Source organism: Talpa europaea (assembly GCF_964194135.1).
Source record: "Talpa europaea genome assembly, chromosome: 4".
Taxonomy (NCBI): Eukaryota; Metazoa; Chordata; class Mammalia; order Eulipotyphla; family Talpidae; genus Talpa; species Talpa europaea.
The window spans coordinates 87,385,790-87,408,792 of record NC_140070.1 but is presented as its reverse complement, the minus strand read 5'-3'; the positions used below and the strand labels follow the sequence as shown (position 1 = coordinate 87,408,792).

Below are 23,003 nucleotides of genomic sequence, written 5' to 3'. Positions count from 1 at the left end.
AAATACACTGCTGAGGGGAGCAGCAGGCACGGCAGGAGAGGTCTGCGCGTGCCATGTGGGACCCTCGCCGTTGGCCAGGGATTGAACCACCGCTGCAGAGGCTGCAGGCAGCTTCGCAGCCCAGCACTCAACTGCTGTGCCACCAGGGGAGGCCCCAAAAAACTGATTAATTTTCTTAAATGTGGCCATGAATCAGTAATTATGAACACAACATTTCTGAGCCGTGAGAGGAGAAATTACAAGGTTTTTGTGCCAGAATTCACTCATGAGAAGCTTCTTAAATCTTTTTTCAGAATATATTGAAATTTGTATTTTCAAATTACTTATGACTTCGTTTAATATGAATATCTTTTTTCCAAGTTCACAGCACATCAAAAGCAGTAAATTAGATGGGGACACAGTTTAAAAAAATATTGGCCCTGGGCCTCCCCGGTAGCACAGGGGTATCAAGTGCTATCAAGCTATCACCAGCCACTGCAGCATGAGTTCAATCCCGAGCCTGGGAGGTACCCCACACGGCACAGGAGACCTCTCCTGTCTCACTCACTACTCTCCTCAGCAGTGTATTTCAGTAGATCTGCCTATTCTGCTCCCCACTCTGTCTCTGGTGAATTCTCTTACCCCTGCACCTCTGACCTACCCCCCCCCCCAGTTCTTGGATGCATAAATACAAAAAAAAAATATTGGCACTAGAAGAAGTCCACTAACAATTGAATGAAATAACAATTAGATGCAAGGGAGAATTATCGTGAGAAATGTTTAACAACAACAAAAGTATAAATTATATTAGAGTCATATATCACAAATTTCAAATGAATTTTTGAATTAAAACAAGAAAGTTCAAGTTAATACCAGGCTTTCAACTAGTTGCTTCACGCAACGTCATTGGAGGTCTGGGGATAAATATTTGTTGAGGATAAATATTTGTTGAGTACTTAGGCACTGGGAATTATACAAACTTAAAAAATTTATACTAAGAATTTTATAAACTTAAATTATTTCAATAGCCTTATGACATGGCTATTATTTTTGATTTGCAGATGAGGAAACTGGGATTAAAGGAGGGTAGGCAATTTAGCAATAGCAACTAAGAAGCAGAGTCAAGATTCAAAATCTGGTCTTTCTGGTTACAAATATGTAATTTGAACCTTACTGTCACAGGATGTTTGAAAACAGTTTTCATGGACAAGTAAGTGTGATGGTGGTTGGAAAATGTTAATTACTGTAGCATTTTTCAGTCTTTGCTATGCTACTGTGCATGATCCCTTTTCCAAAAGAGTGACTGAATATGCAATGTGTCTCTTATTTACCTAATTTTGAAATTCTTCCCTCATTCCCCAGTTTCATCTTAAGAAACTAGTGTTGCATGATGTTACATCCTTTTATCCAGTAGACTCAGGTATTATCTGTACAGTTGTATGGTACATATAATGTGCCATAATTTAAGTTCAAAACTGGTTAATCATGATAAAACCACATTATTTGTAGAAATACTAACTGAAGTCATTGGAATGAATAGAATTACAGAAAGAACATAGGGTGAGAAATCTCTTGAATAAAATACATTTAATTTCAAAGTAGAAAGTAGAAAGAGATATTGATAAGTAGTTAGGCTGATTAGGAACATGGTAGATTTGGGAAGCAAAGAAAAAGAGTGAAAAACAATGTAAATCAGAGATTAAGAACTAGGCTACTGGATTTGACAATGAGCAAGTTACTTTTACCAGTGGTGACAGTGGTTTTAATAGGATAGTAAATAGTAGAGATCAAGCTCAGATTTTCCTTTCCTTCAGTAGGAAATCAGGTAGAAAAGAAGCTTGTTTTCATTTTTTTTTGTTTAAAGACCATAAGAGACTTAATTCAGGCTGATAGGAAGTGGGAAGGGGGTCAGTAATGAGAAAGGATATCAAGTAAGAGATAATTGATGGGGTGAGGTCCCAGAAGAAATAGGGGATGATGGAATCAAAAGATAGTCACAGTGAAATGGATAAAAGTAGAGAAAAATTAAGAAGTTAAGGTTATTGCAGTTGTAGCTTCTAATAGGAGGTAAACGCATCTTTGTTTTTGGTAGTTTTTATTGAGATAACATTGACTTACAACACTGTATGATTTAGAAGTAATAGGTTGACACCTCTTCCGAGGTCATCTATGGTTCTCCTCCATAATCCAGTGGGTTCCTTCCTCCCTTTTTCCCATTCTCCCCTCCCCCGCTCTGGTAGTCGTAATTCTATAGTCAGATTTCTAGGGTTTTGGTTTGGTTTGTTTTTTCCTGTACTCTTCCCTCCCCCTGCCCCCCATATTCCACATGACTGAAATATGTGGTATTTGATTTTCTCCCCCAGATTTCACTTAAAGCAGCTTTTTTTTAAAATAAATTTTATTGTTATATTCCCCATACAATTGCAGCCCCCCCATTCTGACCCCAATCCCTCCCCTCCTGCCTCCGCCCCCCTAAAAGTGTCTCTAGTTCATAGTTTTTTGTTGATTTTGATTTTCACTTTCTTATAGTTATTCATTTTCCTGGTCCCTTATTTAAGTTTTCTAGATTCCTGCTATGAGTGAGACCATCCGGTATTTTTCTTTTTCTTTTTGGCTTATTTCGCTGAGCATGATCCCTTCCAGCGCCATCCATGTTGCTGCAAATTGCATGTGTTTATCTTTTTTGAATGCTGAGTAATATTCCATGGTATATATGTACCACATCTTCTTGATCCAGTCATCTATTTTTGGGCATTTGGGTTGTTTCCAAAGCTTAGCTATTGTAAACAGTGCTGCTATAAACATAGGGGTGCAGGTGCTCTTTGGAATTGATGTTTCTGTGTCCTTTGGGTAAATACCTAGGAGTGGAATTGCTGGATCATATGGAAGCTCTATGTTTAGTAGGTCCAGAAATCTCCACACAGCTCTCCATAGTGGTTGGACCAGTTTGCACTCCCACCAACAGTGCAGAAGAGTTCCTTTTTCTCCACACCCTCGCCAACATTTGTTGTTGCTAGTTTTTTTAATATGTGCCATTCTCACTGGTGTAAGATGGTATCTCATGGTAGTTTTGATTTGCATTTCCCTGATGACAAGTGATGTTGAACATTTTTTCATATGCCTGTTGGCCATTTGCATTTCCTCTTCAGAGAAGTTTCTTTTAAGCTCTTCTGCCCATTTTTTGACTGGATTATTTTCTTTGTTGTTGTTGAGTCTCATCAGCTCTTTGCAGATTTTTGTGATCAGTCCTTTATCATTAGTGTTGGGTGCAAAAATGTTCTCCCAGTTGGTGGGGTTTCTCTTTGTTTTTGTTATTGTCTCTTTTGCTGTACAAAAGCTCTTTAATTTGATGTAGTCCCAGCTGTTTATCTTTGCCTTCACTATCACTGCTTAAAGCAGCTTTTGAGAGAGACGTTCAGTTCAGTTGGTATTGGGAACTCAAAATAGCTTAGGAGGTCAATTAGAAAGTCTTTGTTAAGCATGAGTTTGTAGCAGTAATAGTTGCCATTACACTTACTGATTTTCTTTAGTGGTGCTAAAACAGTCTAGGAGCAAGAGCTTGAAAAAAAAAAAAGAAAAGAATTCAGTTTTAATTAGAATTTAAAGCATCTGACAAGATGTGGGGACAAAGATACTGACAGTGTGAGTGAAGAAATAGGAAGGATGGAAGGACACTTTGTTTTAGAATGAAAAGTTCCATATTTGAGAACTGGAGAAGTGCAACATTGTTCCTAAATCCATTCATGAATATGTGTTGCTGGGCATGTGTAGAAGTTTTTTGGACTAGAGTAAATTAAGGTAAGTTTCCACAGTGTTCAGGGAGTTAATTTGTGGAAGTTTTAGGTTTTGGAATGATGGTAAATATTAGTGATAGAGAGGATAACTGAATCGAGAATCGAGTAATCTAAGAACATCGGTAAGGGTTTTGGGTTAGTATATGGCAATCACAAATATGGGGAGGTAATTACCCAATTTATTGGACTTTTATTCTCTCTCTCTTTTTTTTAAGATTTATTTATTTACTTATACAAGCACTGAGTACAGTCAGAAGCGCGGGAGGGTGAGAGAATTCACCAGAGCCAGAGCAGCGAACAGAACAGGCAGATCGACGAAATACACTGCTGAGGGGAGCAGTGGGCGCGGCAGGAGAGATCTGCGCGCCTTGTGGGACCCTTGCTGGTGGCCGGGGATTGAACTGGCGCTGCAGAGGCTGCAGGCAGCTTTGCAACCCAGCGCTCAACCGCTGCGCCACCAGGGGAGGCCCTTATTCTATTTTTTTTTAAAGATTTATTTTATTTATTTATGCAGATAAGAAGAACTGGGGTCTAGGCTAGAGGTGCAGGAGTTGAGAAGATTTAACAGAGACAGAGCAGGGAGCAGAACAGGCAGATCTGCTGAAATATACCATTGAGGGGAGCAAAGGGTCTACTGGAGACTGGAGAGGTCTTCTGCACCATGTGGGTATCTCCCTGGCTGGGGATTGAACTCATGCCACAGTGGCTGGAGTTAGCTTGATAGCCCTGAGACTTCAACCCCAGTGCCACCAGGGAGGCCCCAAGTTTATTGGATTTTAAAAAAAGGAATTACTCCAATAAAGATACAATATTAATTGGAAGTAGGGGTGGTGGGAAGGGATTGTTTTTAATTTCTTATTGAGGTAACATTGGCTTACAACATTGTATATGATTTAGAGGTATAGGATCGCCTCCTTCAGCAGAGACAGAGCAGGGAACAGAACAGGCAGACTGACTAAAAAACACTGCTGAGGGGAGCAGCGGGCGAGACAGGAGAGGTCTACTGCACCATGTGGGTAGCTCCCTGGCTGGGGATCGAACTTGTGTTGCAGTGGCTGCAAATAGCTCCATAGGTTGTGTCTTCTTAACCCCTTGTGCCACCAGGGAGGCCCTCTGCTCCTGGTTTTGTAAGTAGGAGAAGAATCTTCTTGAAAGTTTTAAAAGTAGTGTCATCAATAGAAAGCTAGGATTCATTTAGTTAAGGTGGAGAGAAATGTTCAAGGAAAAGATTCAGAATTTCAGGAAACTTGGCTCTGGAAAGGAATTTTGTGGGCTAGGGTGGAATACAATGTAGATTAAAGGGTACAGTTGAATTATATAAGCGATGAGACTAGCAAAGGTATAGGATGTAAGAATTGACCCCTAGAATGCTGAATGTGATTCCCAACGTGATGATGAAGGTTGAGGATTAGAAAGTATATCAGATGGACATGGTAATCCAGGAAATGGGTTTTGGATAGGATTGAGTAGCTCCAGAGTCTAGACAGGAACTTTATTATAATGGTGCTGTCTCAAACTTACCTCCCACATGGATAACTAATATGGTCTCAATTATTTAGGAAGCTGGCTAGACTTCACATGTGCCTATATTGATAATTCCACTCTTGGCTCTGCCTCCCACTGAGCTTTTCACCTGTTTCTGCTATCTACAATGTACTTACCTAAAACTTACTTCAAAGCCCAGTTCAATTAGGAACTATCTCCTATTTAACTCAAACTTGAAAAAATTACGTTTTGAATTTCCATGGGTCTTTGTGCCTTTTACACGATGTTTATCAAATTACACTATTTTCTAGCTTGCTGAATTGCTTAATCTCTGCTATTATTAACTGCATAATAACTACTGCTGTTATTAACTCTGTGACAGGGACTGCCGTATTCATTTTCTGCCCCTATAGCATCCACATGCCTAGCGTGTACTGGTTAAGAATGCCATCTCTGGAATCAAACTAGTGGTGGATCAGCATTGTGATGTTGGGCTAATTATTTGGATTCTCCAACTTAAATTCTTCATCTGTAGAACAGAGATAATACCATTAATGATCTTTGAGTCTTTTGTAAGGATTAAATACAGTAATTCGTGTAAAGTACTTAGTGCAGGGGCAGGGAGGAGGGAGTGGGATCAAAGCAAGGGGAGGGTGGGAATTGTATGGGGACTGTAACAAAGATGAAAATGCATACGTTGTGCAAAAATGAAAAATGATATAAAAAATAATAAAAAATTTAAGAAGTTTGTAATTCTAAAAAAATAAATCTTCTAAGTAGATGTTAAAACATCTTAAATAGCTGTTTATGGGATAAGTAAGTGAATGAATTATTTCACAAGGTGCTTAAGAAAAAGTCATATTTTTAAATTGTTTGACTCATATTGAGATTGAGAATAGAGAGTATTTTCTATATGCTATTTTCTATATGCTAATAATGATATACTAAGGTCTCTTAGAGTATTTAATTTATATTTTAAATGTATTTATTTATTTATTTTTAAAGATTTATTTATGCATACAAAAACTGGGGTACAGGCCAGAGGTGCGGCGGGTGAGAAGATTCATCAGAGACAGAGTGGGCAACAGAACAGGCAGACTGACTGAAAGACATTGCTGATGGGAACAGCAGGCAAGACAGGAGAGGTCTGCTGCGCCATGTGGATAGCTCCCTGGCAGGCTGGGGATCGAATTCATGTTGCAGAGGCTGTGGATAGCTTCAGAGTGCTGTGCTTAACCCCTTGAGGCCCTATTTATTTATTTTTAAAAGATTTTATTTATTTATTTTTTGTGTGTAGGAGAACTGGGGTATAGGCCAGAGGAGCAGGAGGGGTCATGAGAGGATTCACCAGATACCGAGTGGGGAGCAGAGTAGGAGGATCTATTGAAATACCCTGCCGAGGGGAGACGCATGTGAGACAGGAGAGGTCTGCTGTGACATGTGGGTTAGCTCCCTGGCCGGGATCCAACTCAGGATGTAGTGGTGATAGCAGGGCTGAGACTTAACCCATAGGCCACCAGGGGTCCCTGTAGGAGTTCTCTATATATTTTGGTGATGAGACCCTTGATGTACATGTTACACAGTACTATTGCCAACAATCACAGTGCTATATCGAAATACATGGATCATAAATGATCTTCCAATTTGGCTTCCCTTCTTACTCTCTTGTGATGAAGTATGATAAATAGAATTTCTTAATTTTAATGAAGCCGAATTTATTAATCTTTCTCTTTATGGTTAGTCTACTTGTGTGTTGTTTGAGAAATTTTTATTTACTACATGATCATGAAGGTATTTACTTTCTTTTTATTCTAGTAACACTGTTTTATCTTTGACATTTAGCTCTGTGATCCATTCAGGTTGATTTTTGTGTATAGTGTGAGGTAGAGGTCAAGGCTTATTTTTTTCCCTTTTTTTTTTTTTTTTAAAGATTTATTTATTTATTTATACAAGCACTGGGTACAGTCAGAAGCGCGGGAGGGGGAGAGAATTCACCAGAGCCAGAGTGGGGAACAGAACAGGCAGACTGACGAAAGTACACTGCTGAGGGGAGCAGCAGGCGGCAGGATAGGTCTGCACGCCATGTGGGACCCTCACCCAGTGGCTGGGGATAGAACCGGCATTGCAGAGGCTGCGGGCAGCTTCGCAGCCCAGCACTCAATCACTGCGCCACCAGGGGAGGCCCTCCTTTCTTTGTTATCAAATTGCTTCAGTATTACTTATTGAAAAAGTTATCCCTTTCCTACTGAATTGCAGTGGTGTGTTTATCAAAAGTAGTGACCACATACATAGGGATATTACCATTTTTGTTGTGAATTATGTGATATGAAATATTGCAATTAACTGTGAATTCCAGGAAGCTTTTTTACTCACTGCTCTATATTCACTGCCTTGCACAGTGCTAGGCCCATCATGGACCTTGAACAAATATTTCCTGATTAAAAGAATTCATAAAAGAAAACTTCACAAGAAGTTTGAAAAATGTTGGCAAAGAGTTCAACCATTTCCAGTCACATACTGAGCTTGTAGTAAAACTAAAAGTGTTTTTTGTAGAATAATCCAACTTCTAGCTCTTACCTCTGCTTTGTCTTTCTTCATTATCTACAAAGACTTTGGCCATTGGGTTCAATCAACATTTATTGAGCTACTTACTGGATGGGAGGCTTTTTGTCAGGGAATTTCTGATTTAGGCTTTGGACCTCAGTTTCTTCTTCTTCTTCTTTTTAAAGATTCATTTTTATTTATGCATTCAAGAACAGGGGTGCAGGTCAGAGGTATGGGGGGTGAGAGGATTCACCAAACACTGGGGAAAAGAGCAGGTGGATCTACTGAAATACACTGCTGAAGGGAGCAGTGGGTGAGATTAGCAACCTGGCTAATCTGTGGGTTAGCAACCTGGCTGGGGGTCGAACTTATGCTGCAGTGTCTGCTGATAGCTTGATAATGCTGAGACTTAACCCCTGTGCCACTAGGGAGCTCCCTAAGTTTCTTCTTTTAAAAAAGTTGTTATTATACATATGTTGTTAAATGGAGACTTTGCGAGATTCTGCTACTGTTCTGTTTTTTGACCTTCATGTTTAGTTCTGGTTTTGTAGAATATATCAGTATAAATTCTAACTCCAACAAGAGTTTAATTTAAAGCACAGGATGACTGTGAAAGGATTTATTTACTTATATTATTTAGATATTAAATGATAATTTTTGCCATGTCTTTGTAGAAATTGTCACAGAAGGAAAAAGGAAAAAGTCTTCATCTTCTGAGTTACATAAGGTATGCATTAGTTTTGCTCTTGTTCATTGAATGTGTTTTCTTTTCTGTATTGACTGTATTTGTTTATCTAAAAATACTGTAAAACTTAAATTGATCACTGTTATTTTCTTTTTTAACCAAGTGTTAACCAGAAAACCCTTTCTGGGACCAGCCTTATTTATAATTGTAAGATGAATAGGTATACTTCCCAGACCGCAAAAAATTAATGTTTTTTTTTTTTTAAGATTTATTTATTTGTACATGCAAGAACTGGGGTACAGGCCACAGGTGTGGGGAGTGAGAGAATTCACCAGAGACAGAGTGGGGAACAGAACAGGAAGACTGACTGAAATACACTGCTGAGGGGAGCAGCGGGCGAGAGAGGGGAGATCTGCTGTGCCATGTGGGTAGCTCCCAAGGTGGGGATTGAGCTTGTGCTGCAGTGAGCTTCATAGGTTGCGTCTTAACCCCTTGCTTCACCAGGGAGGCCCAAATTAATCTGTTTTTTAGAAAGATAATCTATCTTATGCACAGAGAACTTTAACTTGGTACACTTTCCACAACAAAGAGGGAGGGAAAGATCATAAAGGAGAGCTGTGAGAGGGAATCAAGTACCTTACAAGACTGCTCAGAGAGCAGAACTGCAGGTACCTTTCCTCTACTTTTTCTTATTTCGGATATGCGGGGTATGGTTTCTCCATCTAAAGTTCTGGATTTAATTTATAGTAAATGAGAGAGATAAAAATGAAAATCTTGCATTGCTACCATACCTGATTTTAAATACCTTTTTGTTGACTTCTTTTCTGTTTAGTGACTCCAGGGAAGTGAAAGTCTCTGTTTTAGACTACTGCTTCATGGAATTTAATCTGATATTCTACCATAAGACATTAATAATATTGAGTAAATACATTTTTCTTTCTTATTTTTAGATGCAGTACAGTCTTTTTTTAGCTTTTTGTTTTCAAGTAACTTTAGACTTACAGAAGAGTTACAGAAATAGTACAGAATTTCTCTCTACCCTTCATTCAGCTTCCCCCATGTCAATATCTTATATAATCAAAGAATAATAACCAAAAATAAGAAATATTGATATAATTTATTTATTTATTTATTTATTTAAAGATTTTAAAGATTGATATATTTTATACCAACTATAGGCATTATTTGGATTTCTTCAGTTTTTGCACTAATTTCATCTTTCTGTTCCAGGATCCAATCAAGGATCCTGTGTATGTCCTTAGTATATGATAGTTCATCAGTCTTTTCTTTCATGACTGGTCAGTATTTTGTGAAATACTCCTCAGTTTGGGTTTGTCTAGGGTTACTTGTGATTAGATTAAGGTTATGGATTTTGGGGAAGAATACCACAAAGTGATGTGCCCTTCTCTGTACCAGGCAATGGACAGATGGGTTACATGATAATGTCATTCCCATCACCTAGTTAAGATGGTGTCTGCCTGGCTATGCTGTTGTACGGCTAGTCTTTCTTTTTGTAATAACTAGACATTTTGGGAGAGATATTTGAATTTATGGAAATATACTGTTTCTTCTTAAAATTTCCCCACTACTTTAGCATCTAACTGAATTTTGCCTGCAACAATTATATAATATTTCAATGATTTTCTACTTCATTCTCTCTACCTATGTTAATTGAACTTCCTCCTCTTCCACTATTTATTTAGTTATTTGCTTATATCAATATGACACATAAGAATTAATTTATTATATAGAGTATAATCTACTACTATCTTTATTAGTTTTGTTGATCAAAATGTTCCAGCTTTGGCACTGGGAGATCTCTCACGTTGATTCCTATACCATTTTGACATGTTCCTAATCTTTTCTTTCTTTTTAGCATGTCTTTGCTTTCTGGTACATTTTCCTAATAACAAGTAATGATAAACATTTTTTCATATGCCTGTTGACCATTTGCATTTCTTCTTTAGGGAAATGTTTTTTTTTAGGTCTTCTACCCATTTTTTTAAAGCTTATTTTATTTTTTTACATCATTTTTCATTTTTTGTACAATGTACGCATTTTCATCTTGGTTATCATCCCCATAAAATTCCCACCCCTCTTGTTTTGATCCTACTGGAAGCTCCACTTTTAGCAGATTGAGGACCTCCACACAGCTTTCCATAGTGGTTGGATGAGTTTGCACTCCCACCAGCAGTGTAGGAGAGTTCCTTTTTCTCCACATCCTCACCAACATTTGTTGTTGCTAGTTTTTTTAATATGTGCCATTCTCACTGGTGTAAGATGGCATCTCATGGTAGTTTTGATTTGCATTTCCCTGATGACAAGTGATGTTGAACATTTTTTCATATGCCTGTTGGCCATTTGCATTTCCTCTTCAGAGAAGTTTCTTTTTAGCTCTTCTGCCCATTTTTTGACTGGGTTATTTTCTTTGTTGTTGTTGAGTCTCATCAGCTCTTTGCAGATTTTTGTGACCAGTCCTTTATCATTAGTGTTGTCACTGGGGTCTCTCTTTGTTTTGGTTACTGTCTCTTTTGCTGTGCAGAAGCTCTTTAATTTGATGTTGTCCCAGCTGTTTATCTTTTTCTTCACTATCACTGCTTTGGGTGATGTGTCTTTAAAGATGTTACTGAGGTGTTTGTCATGTAGTGTTTTACCTAGATTTCCTTCAATATATTTTATGGTTTCAGGTCTTATGTCTAGTTCTTTAATCCATTTTGAGTTGGTTTTTGTGCATGGTGTGATTCTACCCATTTTTTGATTGGGTTGTTTGCTTTGTTTTTGTTGAGTTGCATAAGCTCTTTATAGATCATAGATATCAGTCCCTTATCAGTTGTATGTGTAAATATTTTCTCCCACTCAGGTGTCTCTTCATTTTGATTGCTGTCTCTTTTGCTGCATGGAAGCCTTTTAGTTTGATGTGGGCCCAGCTGTTTATCTTCTTTGTTTTCCTTGTCTGGGGATGAGTCCTCAAAGCTTTTTCTGAGGTTTATGTCATGGGATGTTTTGCCTATGTTTTCTTCTATATATTTTATAGATTCAAGTTTTACATTTAAGCCTTTTATCCATTTTGAGTTGATTTTTGTGTATGGTGTGCATTTTACTCTTTTGCATGTTGCAGTCCAGTTTTCCCAGAACCATTGTTGAGTAAGTTTTCCTTGTTCCATTATATATTCTTTGTTCCTTCATTTTCAAGGCTTTTGATGCCAGTTTAGAGTTTCAATATGTATGCAGGCTTCATATATTTATACTTTGGGGTAAGTAGAAAGTTACCCTTTTGAAAATAGGGTAGATGACATTTTGTGTTTATCCTATTGGAAGTGTACGTGAATATTTTAGTGGGGTAAATACTCCACTGATACTGTTTAAGAAACTTATAGGTAAAATGATAAGAACTAATCACTGTGAAAAGAACATTAAGTCTTCCACAGAGGACATCATCAGTCTTTCATAAGATACTCATTTTATAAAATACCCAACTATTATACCCAACACTTAAATTTGCTAAATCTCAACTACTCTTCTGCAAATTTGAACTTGTTATCTTTCCAGGTTATTACTAGGGTCATGTAACAAATTACCACAAAACTCAGTGGTTTAAATGTATTTTGCTCATGAATCTGTGCTCTGGGAAGATTTTACTTGGAGGTAGCTTTTCTTTGTCCCATATGGTGTTACCTAGGTTGACTTGGAGGCTGGGGCCTGGAATCATCTTAGATTCTCAACGTCTTTCTCAGAGACATCTCCGTGACTCTCATACTCTTATCTTGAGTCCTCCTGTGCTAGAAGGAGGACTCAAATATTTTGGTGTATATTTCTTTTTTAGTTTTCCCCTGGGATCTTTCTAGCACAGCAGCTTTAGGGTATCCAAGATCTTTTACCTGTTGGCTCAGGACTCCCAAGATGTGTGCTGAGGAGCAGAAAGGGGAAAAAAAGAGGGAAGAAGAGATAAAACACAGAACTTGAGAGCCAGACTGAAGATACATTCCATTATAGTCTAATCTTAAAAGTCACAGGCCTACCCAGATTCAAGAGGAAGGAACATAGACCTTATTTGATGTCGAAGAATTATCAGTGTCACATTATAAGATTACCTGTAGGATGTGGAGTATTGGTTAGGCCATCTTTGGAAAATACAGTATACCACAGTATCCAGAGTAGGTTAAAAAAAACTTATAAAGGATCCATATGTGTGAACAGCTTGAACCCCTCAATTTACCCCATGAGAAAGTAACTGTTCTCTAAGAATACAAAGAAATGATTTAGAGATTACATTGTCTTTTACACATGAAGAATTATAAAGAAGTACATTTATATACAGAATATGTACAACTAATAGGTATTGGTGCCTGGGAGCATTACCTCAGAGGTACTAGTTAAATAAAAGGGTTGAGATACACTTTTTTCAAATTTATTCTATCCTCTTGATTTATGCTTGACTCTCATTGAAATAATTTTTATGGATTATTACTGGATCTAGTTTATGTATGTTGTGGTTATTATATCACATTTTCTCTTACTATGAAAGTTAAGATATATAAATTCTAAACAAGTGATTTCAAACTTGTGGCTATGGTGCATCTATTCATTCATTTATTTATTCTATGTATCATGAGCCATGTAATTTGGAGATATAGAGGTGACTAAGTCAGGGCCCTCTCTTTAAGAACTTATACTGTATGGAGAACAGAAATGTAGATAAATAATTATATGGTCTGTGTATAATATAAATGATGTATGTCAATATACCAAGTGCATTGTACGAATGTACCAAAGATAAGAATGCTGTGGTGTGGTAGTGACAGTTGTGTGGATGAAAGGATAATTGTGAGCAAGAAAAGGGCATTCTAGATTGAGGGAGCAGTATGTACAAAAAGTTTAGTGTATAATAGGACTGGTTTGGAGAGGTTGAGTAAACTCAATGTGGTTGGGCAGAATTTGCAATGTGTGGGTGATGTGGAAGAGTCCGGTTTAAGTTTTATCTCTAAGTAAGGGATGTCTTTATTCTTGTTTTTAAATATTGTAACCATATTTAAATTTGCAAATTAGAGATCTCTAAGGATAGCATTTGAAAGATTAGGAAACTGGAGGTAAGAGAATAGTTAGGAAGCTATTGTTATTATCTATCTACCTCTATAGTAATTGCAAGGTTTTTTTTTTTTTTAAATCAAATTGTATTTAACTGCCAAAATATTAAGCACTGAATTTAAAACTAAAGTAGCAGAATATTAATGCAGGATAACATGGTTCTGTTAGCTGATTCAAATGTTATTTATATTTCAGTCAAACTGATTATTTTCTAATTCTGGTTTCAGATCAAAAAGATGTTAAATACAAAACCAGAGGAGGTTCATGTTCAGTCATCACTCTCGAAACTCAGAAGCTCAGAACGCTGGGATATCCCTTTGCAGAGGGTAAATAAAAACTGATTTAAGTATAAAACCTTATTTGATATGTTTAAAAATATTTTAGTAAAACTGAATTTAAATTATATGTCCATTTTGGATTTTCATTTCTTATTTAATTTCAGATTAGATTTATTTAACTATTAGAATCTTCAATTAATAGTTTAAAATAAGATAAAGAATATTGGAAAGGAGACAGAGACTGGTTTTGTGGTTTTATTTTTCCATAGACAAAGGATAATTGGGTCATAATGTAGTGTGTTCTGGGATTTTTAAGCCTGTAATTTCTAAGGTGATTTGCTCTAAAATGATTATCCTTAAAGCATAGTTTTATTTTACTTATTTTACACATATGTATTTTTCATTCATCAATATTTTATTTTATTTTTTTTTGTTTCATATTAAGGAATTTTTTTTAATTTAAATTTTATTTTTTATATTCCCCATACAATTGCAACCCCCTTATTTTTACCCCAAGCCCTCCTTTCCCCGCCCCCCACCCCCCATAGAGTGTCTTTTGTTCATAGTTATTTGTTGATTTTAATTTTTACTTTCTTATAGTTATTCTTTTTCCTGGTCCCTTATTTAAGTTTTCTAGATTCCTGCTATGAGTGAGACCATCCAGTATTTTTCTTTTTCTTTCTGGCTTATTTTACTGAGCATGATCCCTTCCAGCACCCCATGTTGCTGCAAATTACATGTGTTTATCTTTTTTGAATGCTGAGTAATATTCCATGGTGTATATGTACCACATCTTTTTGATCCAGTCATCTATTTTTGGGCATTTGGGTTGTTTCCAAAGCTTAGCTATTGTAAATAGTGCTGCTATAAACATAGGGGTGCAGGTGTTCTTTGGAATTGATGTTTCTGTGTCCTTTGGGTAAATACCTAGGAGTGGAATTGCTGGATCATATGGAGGCTCTATGTTTATTAGGTCAATTAATCTCCACACAGCTCTCCATAGTGGTTGGACCAGTTTGCACTCCCACCAACAGTGCAGGAGAGTTCCTTTTTGTCCACAACCTCGCCAACATTTGTTGTTGCTAGTTTTTTTAATATGTATTTTGCATATATATATTTCAAACTAACTTCTGTTGAAAAATCAACCTCCATTAGAAATTTTACTTTACTTTTTATCTGACAAATTGAAAATTTTGAAATTTTCACTTTAGTTGTGATTTTTAAAAATTAGTTTTTGTGTAACATAAAACTTATAATTATTTGATTTTAAATAGGTGAGGTTTTCAGATTACTGATAAAATTATTTGAAAACAAATTTACAGGTAATAGTTTAGTGAAAACTCAATAAATATGATGTAGTTACCAGACTGTTTAATATGTAGCAAAAATGTATGTTTGCTATTCCTTAATTGTTCATTTTTCTGCTGTTTTCCAACTGACTAAACAATGTTAGGAATATATATTTTTTAATTAAAGATTTATTTATTTATGCATACAGGAGCTGGGGTACAGGCCAGAGGTGTGGGGGGTGAGAGGATAGAGTGGGAGAAAGTGGGAGAATGTGGGAGAAAGAACAGGCAGATTGATTGAAATACACTGCTGAGGGGAGCAGTGGGTGAGTCAGGAGAGGTCTGCTGCGCCATGTGGGTAGCTCCCCAGATGGGGATCGAACTCGTGCTGCAGTGGCTGCAGACAGCCTCATAGGCTGCATCTTAACCCTTTGCACCACCAGGGAGGCCCTAGGAATATATTCTTATTTATTTTTTAGGAATGCATCTTTATAAATGGGTGCTAATTGATAAAGGAAATAATTACTAATGACTATATAGAAGCCTTGTGCTTCTGAATTTAAGATTTTTAAACAATCATTTACTAAGTTATTTTGCTTTATTTTGAAGAATATAAACTTTTTTTCTGTTATACAGAGCAACAAGATCTAACTTATGGCAAACACTATTCTGTTGAAATGGGCTATGAGACTATGCAAGGTTTTTTTGTGGTCTCTATCAACGTGAAATAAAATTTAATTTGAAAAAGAAACTCATACCTAGTGCATGCTTGTTTTCTTCATGAAATTTAAATGTCATTACTGTCAATTAAATTATTTTTTAAGTTTACTAGAATATTAAGTTTTTTAGACTCTTTTGAGAGGGTATATCTTAAATGTTGACATAGTTAATATGATATAAAAAATATTCTGTATAAATCTGGGCTTTAATTTTATCACCATTAAGAATTTTATGATTAAGTGTTTAAGATAGCTGCTTTTAAGTACCTTTTTTCTTTTGTCTGGCACAAATCTTAGTTGATTAAAATTTTTTTTCTTAGATTTTTTTCAATTTATTCATTTGAAGATTATTAATCTGCTAGGACCAACATAACAGAATAATACAGACTAGGTGACTTATATAACAGAAACTTCTTTCTCACTGTTCTGGAGGCTGAAGTCCAAGATTAAGGTGCCAGTAGAGTTGGTTTCTCTTAAACCTCTCTTCTTAACTTATAGGTAGCCATATTCTTACTGTATTCTCATATGGCCTTTTCTCTATTGCCCATAACCCTAATATTTCTTTCTCTTCTTATAATGGCATCAAACTTGTTGTTGGGGTCCCAAGCAACCTCATTTAACCTCAATTAACTTCTGTAAAGGCCCTGTCTCCACATATAGTCCATATTGGTGGTTTGAATTTCAACATAAGAATTTTGGGGAGGCACAATTCAGTTCATAATTGTAGCACTTTGGGATAACATTTTATTAATATTTTTTTTCCTACATTGTTGTAGCCCTCATAGTTCTCCTTCTACTGAATCACCTGTAAACCATCAGCATATTCCCTTGTGTTCATACCTCCCCTGTTTTGCACCTGTTCCTTTGCTGTATGCCTTAGTTCGATGGCCAGCTTGCTAGTTTTGACTTTTTCTTGGACCTTTTATTTGGTTTCTCTATATTCTACATATAACTGAGACCATTCAGTATTTATCTTTTTCCTTCTGACTAATTTTGACTAGCATAATCCCATCCATCTCCATTCATGTTACTGCAAGTGGCATGAGTTTGTCTTTTTTGATCACTGTGTAATATTCCATTGTATAAATATGCCACAACTTTTTGACCCATTCATCTATTTTGGGGCATTTGGATTGTTTCCATATCTTGGCTATTGTAAGTAGTGCTATAGTAAACATAGGAGTGGCAGGTTTCCTTTTGAATTAGTGTTTTGTGTCCTTTGGAGTGGAATTGCTATACCATGTGGTAGGTACATTTTTAGTGTTCTGAGGAACATCCACTCAGCTTTCCATAGTGACTGGACCAGTTTACATTCCCATTAGCAGTGTAAGAGAGTTCCTTTATCTCCACATTCTCTTCAGCATTTATTTTTTTCCAGTTTTTTTTAAAGATTTATTTTTATTTATTTATGCATACAAGAACTGGGGTCCAGGCTGGAGGTGCAGGGGGGGTGAGAGAATTCACCAGAGATAGAATGGGGAACAGAACAGACAGATCTACTGAAAAATAGACTGCTGAGAGGAGCAGCTGGTGAGATGTGAGAGGTCTGATGCACCATGTGGGTTAGCTCCCTGGATTGCCAGGGATCAAACTCTGTGCAGTGCTGCAGTGGCTGTGTATAGCTTCATAGTGCTGCGACTTAACCCCTTGTGCCACTAGGGAGGTCCCTGTAAATTGCTTTTTGTTGAACATTTTTATAATATTAATACTTGGGTTAGGGTAACAATTTTTAACATATCTTAAATATGTGTTTTTATGTTACAGACAAGAAAAAAATTTCCCTTCTCAAATTTCATTGTTTTGCCATTCATTTACATAACTGTATAATTTTTTTTTAAAGATAGCGTTTTTATTTCTTTATTTTTTAAAAGATTTATTTACTTATTTATACAAGCACTGGGTACAGTCAGAAGCGCGGGAGGGTGAGAGAATTCACCAGAGCGGGGATCAGAACAGGCAGGGGACTGAAGCACACTGCTGAGGGGAGCAGCGGGCGGCAGGAGAGGTCTGCGCGCCATGTGGGACCCTCCTTCAGTGGCCAAGGAGCAGCCGGGGATTGAACCGGCGCTGCAGAGGCTGCGGGCAGCTTCACAACCCAGCGCTCAACTGCTGCGCCACCGGGGAGGTTCCACAACTGTATAATTTTTAAAGACTCACTTCTCCAAATATGCAGACAAGAAAAATTTACCATTTGCTATAACTTGTTCTCAGAGGAAATGTTTGTCATTAATATTAGTTGCTTTAAAACTATTAAAAATTTAATTATTCAGTCATACATTCGATGGTTTTTTTATGTAAGGTACAAAAAAGGGGTAATAATAAATGGGACCAGATGACTTCTGTTGACATAAAAAGAAAAAAAATTGCCTAACGTTAGAAAATTTGGGCTTTATAGAAAGGTGTGAGGTAATGTGAATAAAGAATTCTTTTCTGTCCTTTTTTCCTAAAGGCAATCACTATTAACAGTTTTTTCCCCATTCTTTTCAAGGAAAAATATGCATATGCCCACATGTAAGTTTGTTATTTTTCAATTGTTGCAGAAAAGGGATCATAAAATATACTGACTTGTGCTTTGCTGTTTTTAGTTAATTAATATTTTTTTTCTATTTTCACAAATCTAGATCTACCTCTTTAATTTGTGATGATTTTGTAGTGCTCTATCATATAGATATACTATATTTACTTAGTGTATTGATTAGACAATTTGGTTGTTTCCAGAGTTTTACTAATGGAAATAATACTGCAGTGAACGTCATTTTTTCTTCATAGGGAGCAATTTTTAAGTGGAATTATAGTTCTAAGGAAATTTGTATATTAAATTTCAGTAAATATTGCAAAATTCTCTCACTGGAAATTTGCACCCATTTATATTGCCACAATGAGAGTTCTCATTTTTCTACAAACTTACTAGCATTGGGTTGTATCTTGAAGTAAAATTGTTGCCAATTAAAAAGGAAGAAAAAATGTTATTATAAGAAAATTTTATTTTATGTTTTAGAATATAGAATTTATTGTGGAGTAAAATTATATACACAACATATATAATTTTTAATACACACATATTTCTTGGAAGTAGAAAGATGCTTTTTGTTGAGTTTTCTTAAGCAGTATCTTATTAAATATGTTTTTCCTTTACCCTTGGGGAATACATTACATACCTTTTTTTAGTTTTTGCCCTTCAAGAGGCAGATGTGCTTTACATTTTAGGTATTATCTTTGTGGTATAATCTGGTGTCTTCTCCTTTTTCCTTACCTCCTCTTCATTTTGGCAGTCTTTTTTTTTTTTTTTTCCTCCTGAGACGCTAGCAGCTTTATTTCTCCTTTGGCTCCTGCTAATCCATGGAATGAACAAGTCCTCTTCAGAGTCCGACTTTCTTTCCTATAAGTAGTTTAATGCCCTAGTTGGATATCTTCCTTAGGATAGTGACACTTAACTTTTGAGAAATATGTATCCTGTTTGAGATTTGAAGTGGCACATATATCAAGAGTATGGTGTGTCCTTGTTGGCTTAGATTCACAGTATTCAAGTGTACTTCATAGTTTGTGCAGTTTGAGAGTATGTCAGTGTCTTGCTTCATTGTTTCTTTCACATTTTTTTGAAGTTGTTTTTTAGTGAGTTTCAGTGAAAGAGAATGGGGTAAGTATCCTTTTCCATAGTCTTTAACACAATTTTTAAAAAAGATTTATTTATTTATGCACACAAGAACTGGGGTACAGGCCAGAGGTATGGGGGGGGGTGAGAGGATTCACCAGAGACTGAACAGGTAGGCTGACTGAAACACACTGCTGAAGGGAGCAGCGGGTAAGTCAGGAGGGGTCTGCTGCGCCATGTGGGTTGTTCCCTGGCCGGGGATTGAACTCATGCTGCAGTGGCTGTGGATGGCTTCATACGTTGTGTCTTAACCCCTGCTCCACCAGAGAGGCCCTTTTAACACAATTTTAGCTTACTCATTTATTTGTGATTTTTATTGAGATATAATTATATCAAGTAAGCTGCACAGATCTTTTGACTAGTGTAAACAAACATATGTAATCAATATCCCAGTGAAATTAGAGCATTGTCATAAGCTTCGAAAGTTCCTGAGTCCCTTTCTATTATATCTTTTTGTTGCTCCTGCCCCCAGCCTCATCCACTCTTGGCAACCAATCTTCTGATTTCCATAAGATAGTTTTGCCTGTTTAAACAATTTATACTCCAGTGTTAGACTTCTTTTGCTCAGTAAAATGTTGTTGAAGTCCATCCCTATTTTGCATCCATCAGTAGTTTATTCCTTTTTATTGTTAACTAATACTTGATTACATTAGGATATAACACTATTTACAGTATTTCTTTGTTGATGGTCTTTTGGAGTTAGTTTTAATTTTCATTTCCCTGATGACTAATAGTGTTAAAACAGTTTTATTTTTTTTTTTTAAGGGTTGCTTTTTTTTTTTTTAAGATTTATTTATTTACTTATACAAGCACTGTGGGTACAGTCAGAAGCGCAGGAGGGTGAGAGAATTCACCAGAGACAGAGTGGGGAACAGAACAGGCAGACTGATGAAATACACTGCTGAGGGGAGCAGCGGGCGGCAGGAGAGGTCTGCGCGCCATGTGAGGCCCTCGCCCAGCGGCCGGGGATTGAACCGGTGCCACAGGGGCTGTGGGCAGCTTCGCAACCCAGCGCTCAATCGTTGTGCCACCGGGGAGGCCCTAAAACAGTTTTTATATATTGCTTGGCCATTATGTATATTTTTATGATATGTGTTTAAACCTTTTGCTCTCCCTTTTAACCTACTTTTAAAAATTGAAGTAACATGGTATTATAACATGTAAGTTTCTGCTGTACCTCATTAAAAATTAATGTGTATATACTGCATTAAATATTATTGAGGATTAATTTTCACACAATTATATCAATCCATTTTAAATGTTCTGTGAATTTTGACAAAGGTATACACTTTTATAACCATACCATAATAAAGGTGTGTGTTTGTATTTATACTTCTTTTTTCTCAGTATACAGATCTTTGAGTTATAAGATATATATAGACTCATATTATTATCATCACAATGCACATATTGGATGAGTCCATCATTCTGAAAACCTTCATTGGTGGCATTCCCTTTGTAGATGCTCTCTATCCCCACCCATAAATGGTGGTAACTTTTTCTGTACCTATACTACATATTTTGAAGAATGTCACATAAATGCAAAAATAGAGAATATAATGTTTTGAGAGTTTTTTATTCTGCATAATGCTATTATAATTCTTCCACGTTGTGTGTATTAATATTTCTGTTTATTGGTTCTGCCATTGAAAGACATATGGGTTGTTAATAGTTTTTGGCCATTAGTAATAAAACTGCTATAAATATTTGCGTATGGTTTTTGTGTGAACCTGTTTTAGTTTTTCCAGGATAAATACCCATGAGTAAAATTTCTGAATGATATTTAGTGTTTATTTCCAAATTGATTCCAAAGTACACAATTTTGCATTCCCACCAGCAATATGTAGAGAGTGCTAGATGCTGTGTATCCTTGTCAGCTCTTGGTATTATCCGTTTATTTACTTTTTTAATTAGCAGAGCTCAGAATAGTTTTAGGTTTACAGAAAAATTGAGGGAATACTACAGAGAGTACCCATGTACCCCTCATTCCTGTAAGTCTTCTTTGCTAAAATGTCATTTCAGATCCTCTGCCAACTAAAAAAGTCAGACTTTTTTTGCTAATGAGTTGTGAGAGTTTATAAATATTTGGGATATTAATATATACATTAACACACAAATATGTGATTTGCAGTCATGTTCTCACATTTGGTAGGTTGTCTTTTCATTTTGTTACCTATGAGCAATATATTTGATTCTTTCCAAACAGTATCCATGAAGCAATTCCTGGGGAACCAATTATAATCCCTTCCAATTGTTAAAAATGCAGTTACTTCAGAATCATAGATCCTATTTAACTTGGCATGTAATAATTTTTATTATTTCCTTTAAAGGTGTTTATAATTTTCATAAGCTTCAGGATTTCAAAATGTCGATTTCCTAAACCTTGAAATTTTTAAATCTCTTTGTACTACTTTTTGGTGGACTTACGTATCTGTACTAGCAAAAGAGCCAGGATTTTTTGTAGATTGCACATTTTTTTACTTGTAAGTTACGGGATTTGGCTGTTTATCTTGAATTTCTAAATGAAAAATTCAGTGCCTCTTATCTGTCTGTCTATGTTTTTATGTTCATTGCTATATTTATTATTAAAATCCTCCCCCCCCCGCTTTTTTTTCCTAGTGGAAAAGAAGCCTAAGAAATAAAGTCCTCTCTCTTGATCATGAAAGTAAAAAAGGTGTCCGTGGGCGTCCTGTCACTTCTGTGAACTCATCAGAAAGGTATGTGTGTGACACATGATGGATTCATACTTTGTATAAATAGTGTTTCTATGGGCAATTCATTTAAACTCTTTGCGTCTCCATTACTGCAACTTTTATTTATTTATTTTTTCATTACTGCAACTTTTAAAACATAAGGATTGGACTCAGTGGCCTCTGAGGTTCTTTCCAAACTCTTAACTTCCTCTAAGTCATCTTTAACCCCTTGTTTTTTGTCCATTTGAAGACATCTTGATTGAAAACATCTTGTCCATTGAAAACATTTGTCCATTGAAAACTTCAGCTGATAAAACAGCATACACACACACACACACACACACACAAATTATAATGCTTAATTAATCATTTGTAGTCTGTAGTGAAAAAGATGCTCCACTTAGCAATTGTGATTCAAATCATAGTGTTTGTTAATGGATATAACGAATTAAATATCGGGGGGAATTCAACTTGCAACTATCAACAGAAGGAATTTAGAGCATTTTAGATTTGGAATCAGCAAGTGATTAAAAAGTTGTTATTTTACAAAAGGGTATTGAGTTTTCTTTTTAGAATAGTGAATGAATAAAAAAATGACAATAGTAAAGTAAAAATTAAAATTTTGGGGAAGTCACACAAACTAGAAGATTAATGGGAATTCTTGACTTTATATCAAAGCACTGTTACTTAGTTTTATTCTTCCCTTTTAGGTAAATTGTCTGAGGAAATATACAAACATCGGTTACTCCTGATCCTCTAACAGGGGATAAAATTGTAACGGTGAACAGGGCAGCATGATG

The 23,003-nt window shown here is 36.2% G+C and overlaps 1 protein-coding gene across 2 annotated transcripts in view; it reads left to right on the top strand.

Moving 5' to 3' along the window:
- Positions 1-23,003, top strand: part of SENP7 (SUMO specific peptidase 7) — a gene marked incomplete at both ends in the record, with an annotated part of 137,074 nt that overhangs the window by 4,461 nt on the left and 109,610 nt on the right. Inside the window, 3 exons of one of the 2 annotated variants that reach the window (XM_084232254.1) lie at positions 8,477-8,529; positions 13,800-13,895; positions 22,130-22,227. In XM_084232254.1, the coding sequence (XP_084088380.1) occupies positions 8,477-8,529; positions 13,800-13,895; positions 22,130-22,227 (247 nt within the window). Of the gene's footprint in view, positions 1-8,476; positions 8,530-13,416; positions 13,896-22,129; positions 22,228-23,003 lie in introns of those variants that run through there. The other variant, XM_084232255.1, reaches the window with a different exon arrangement.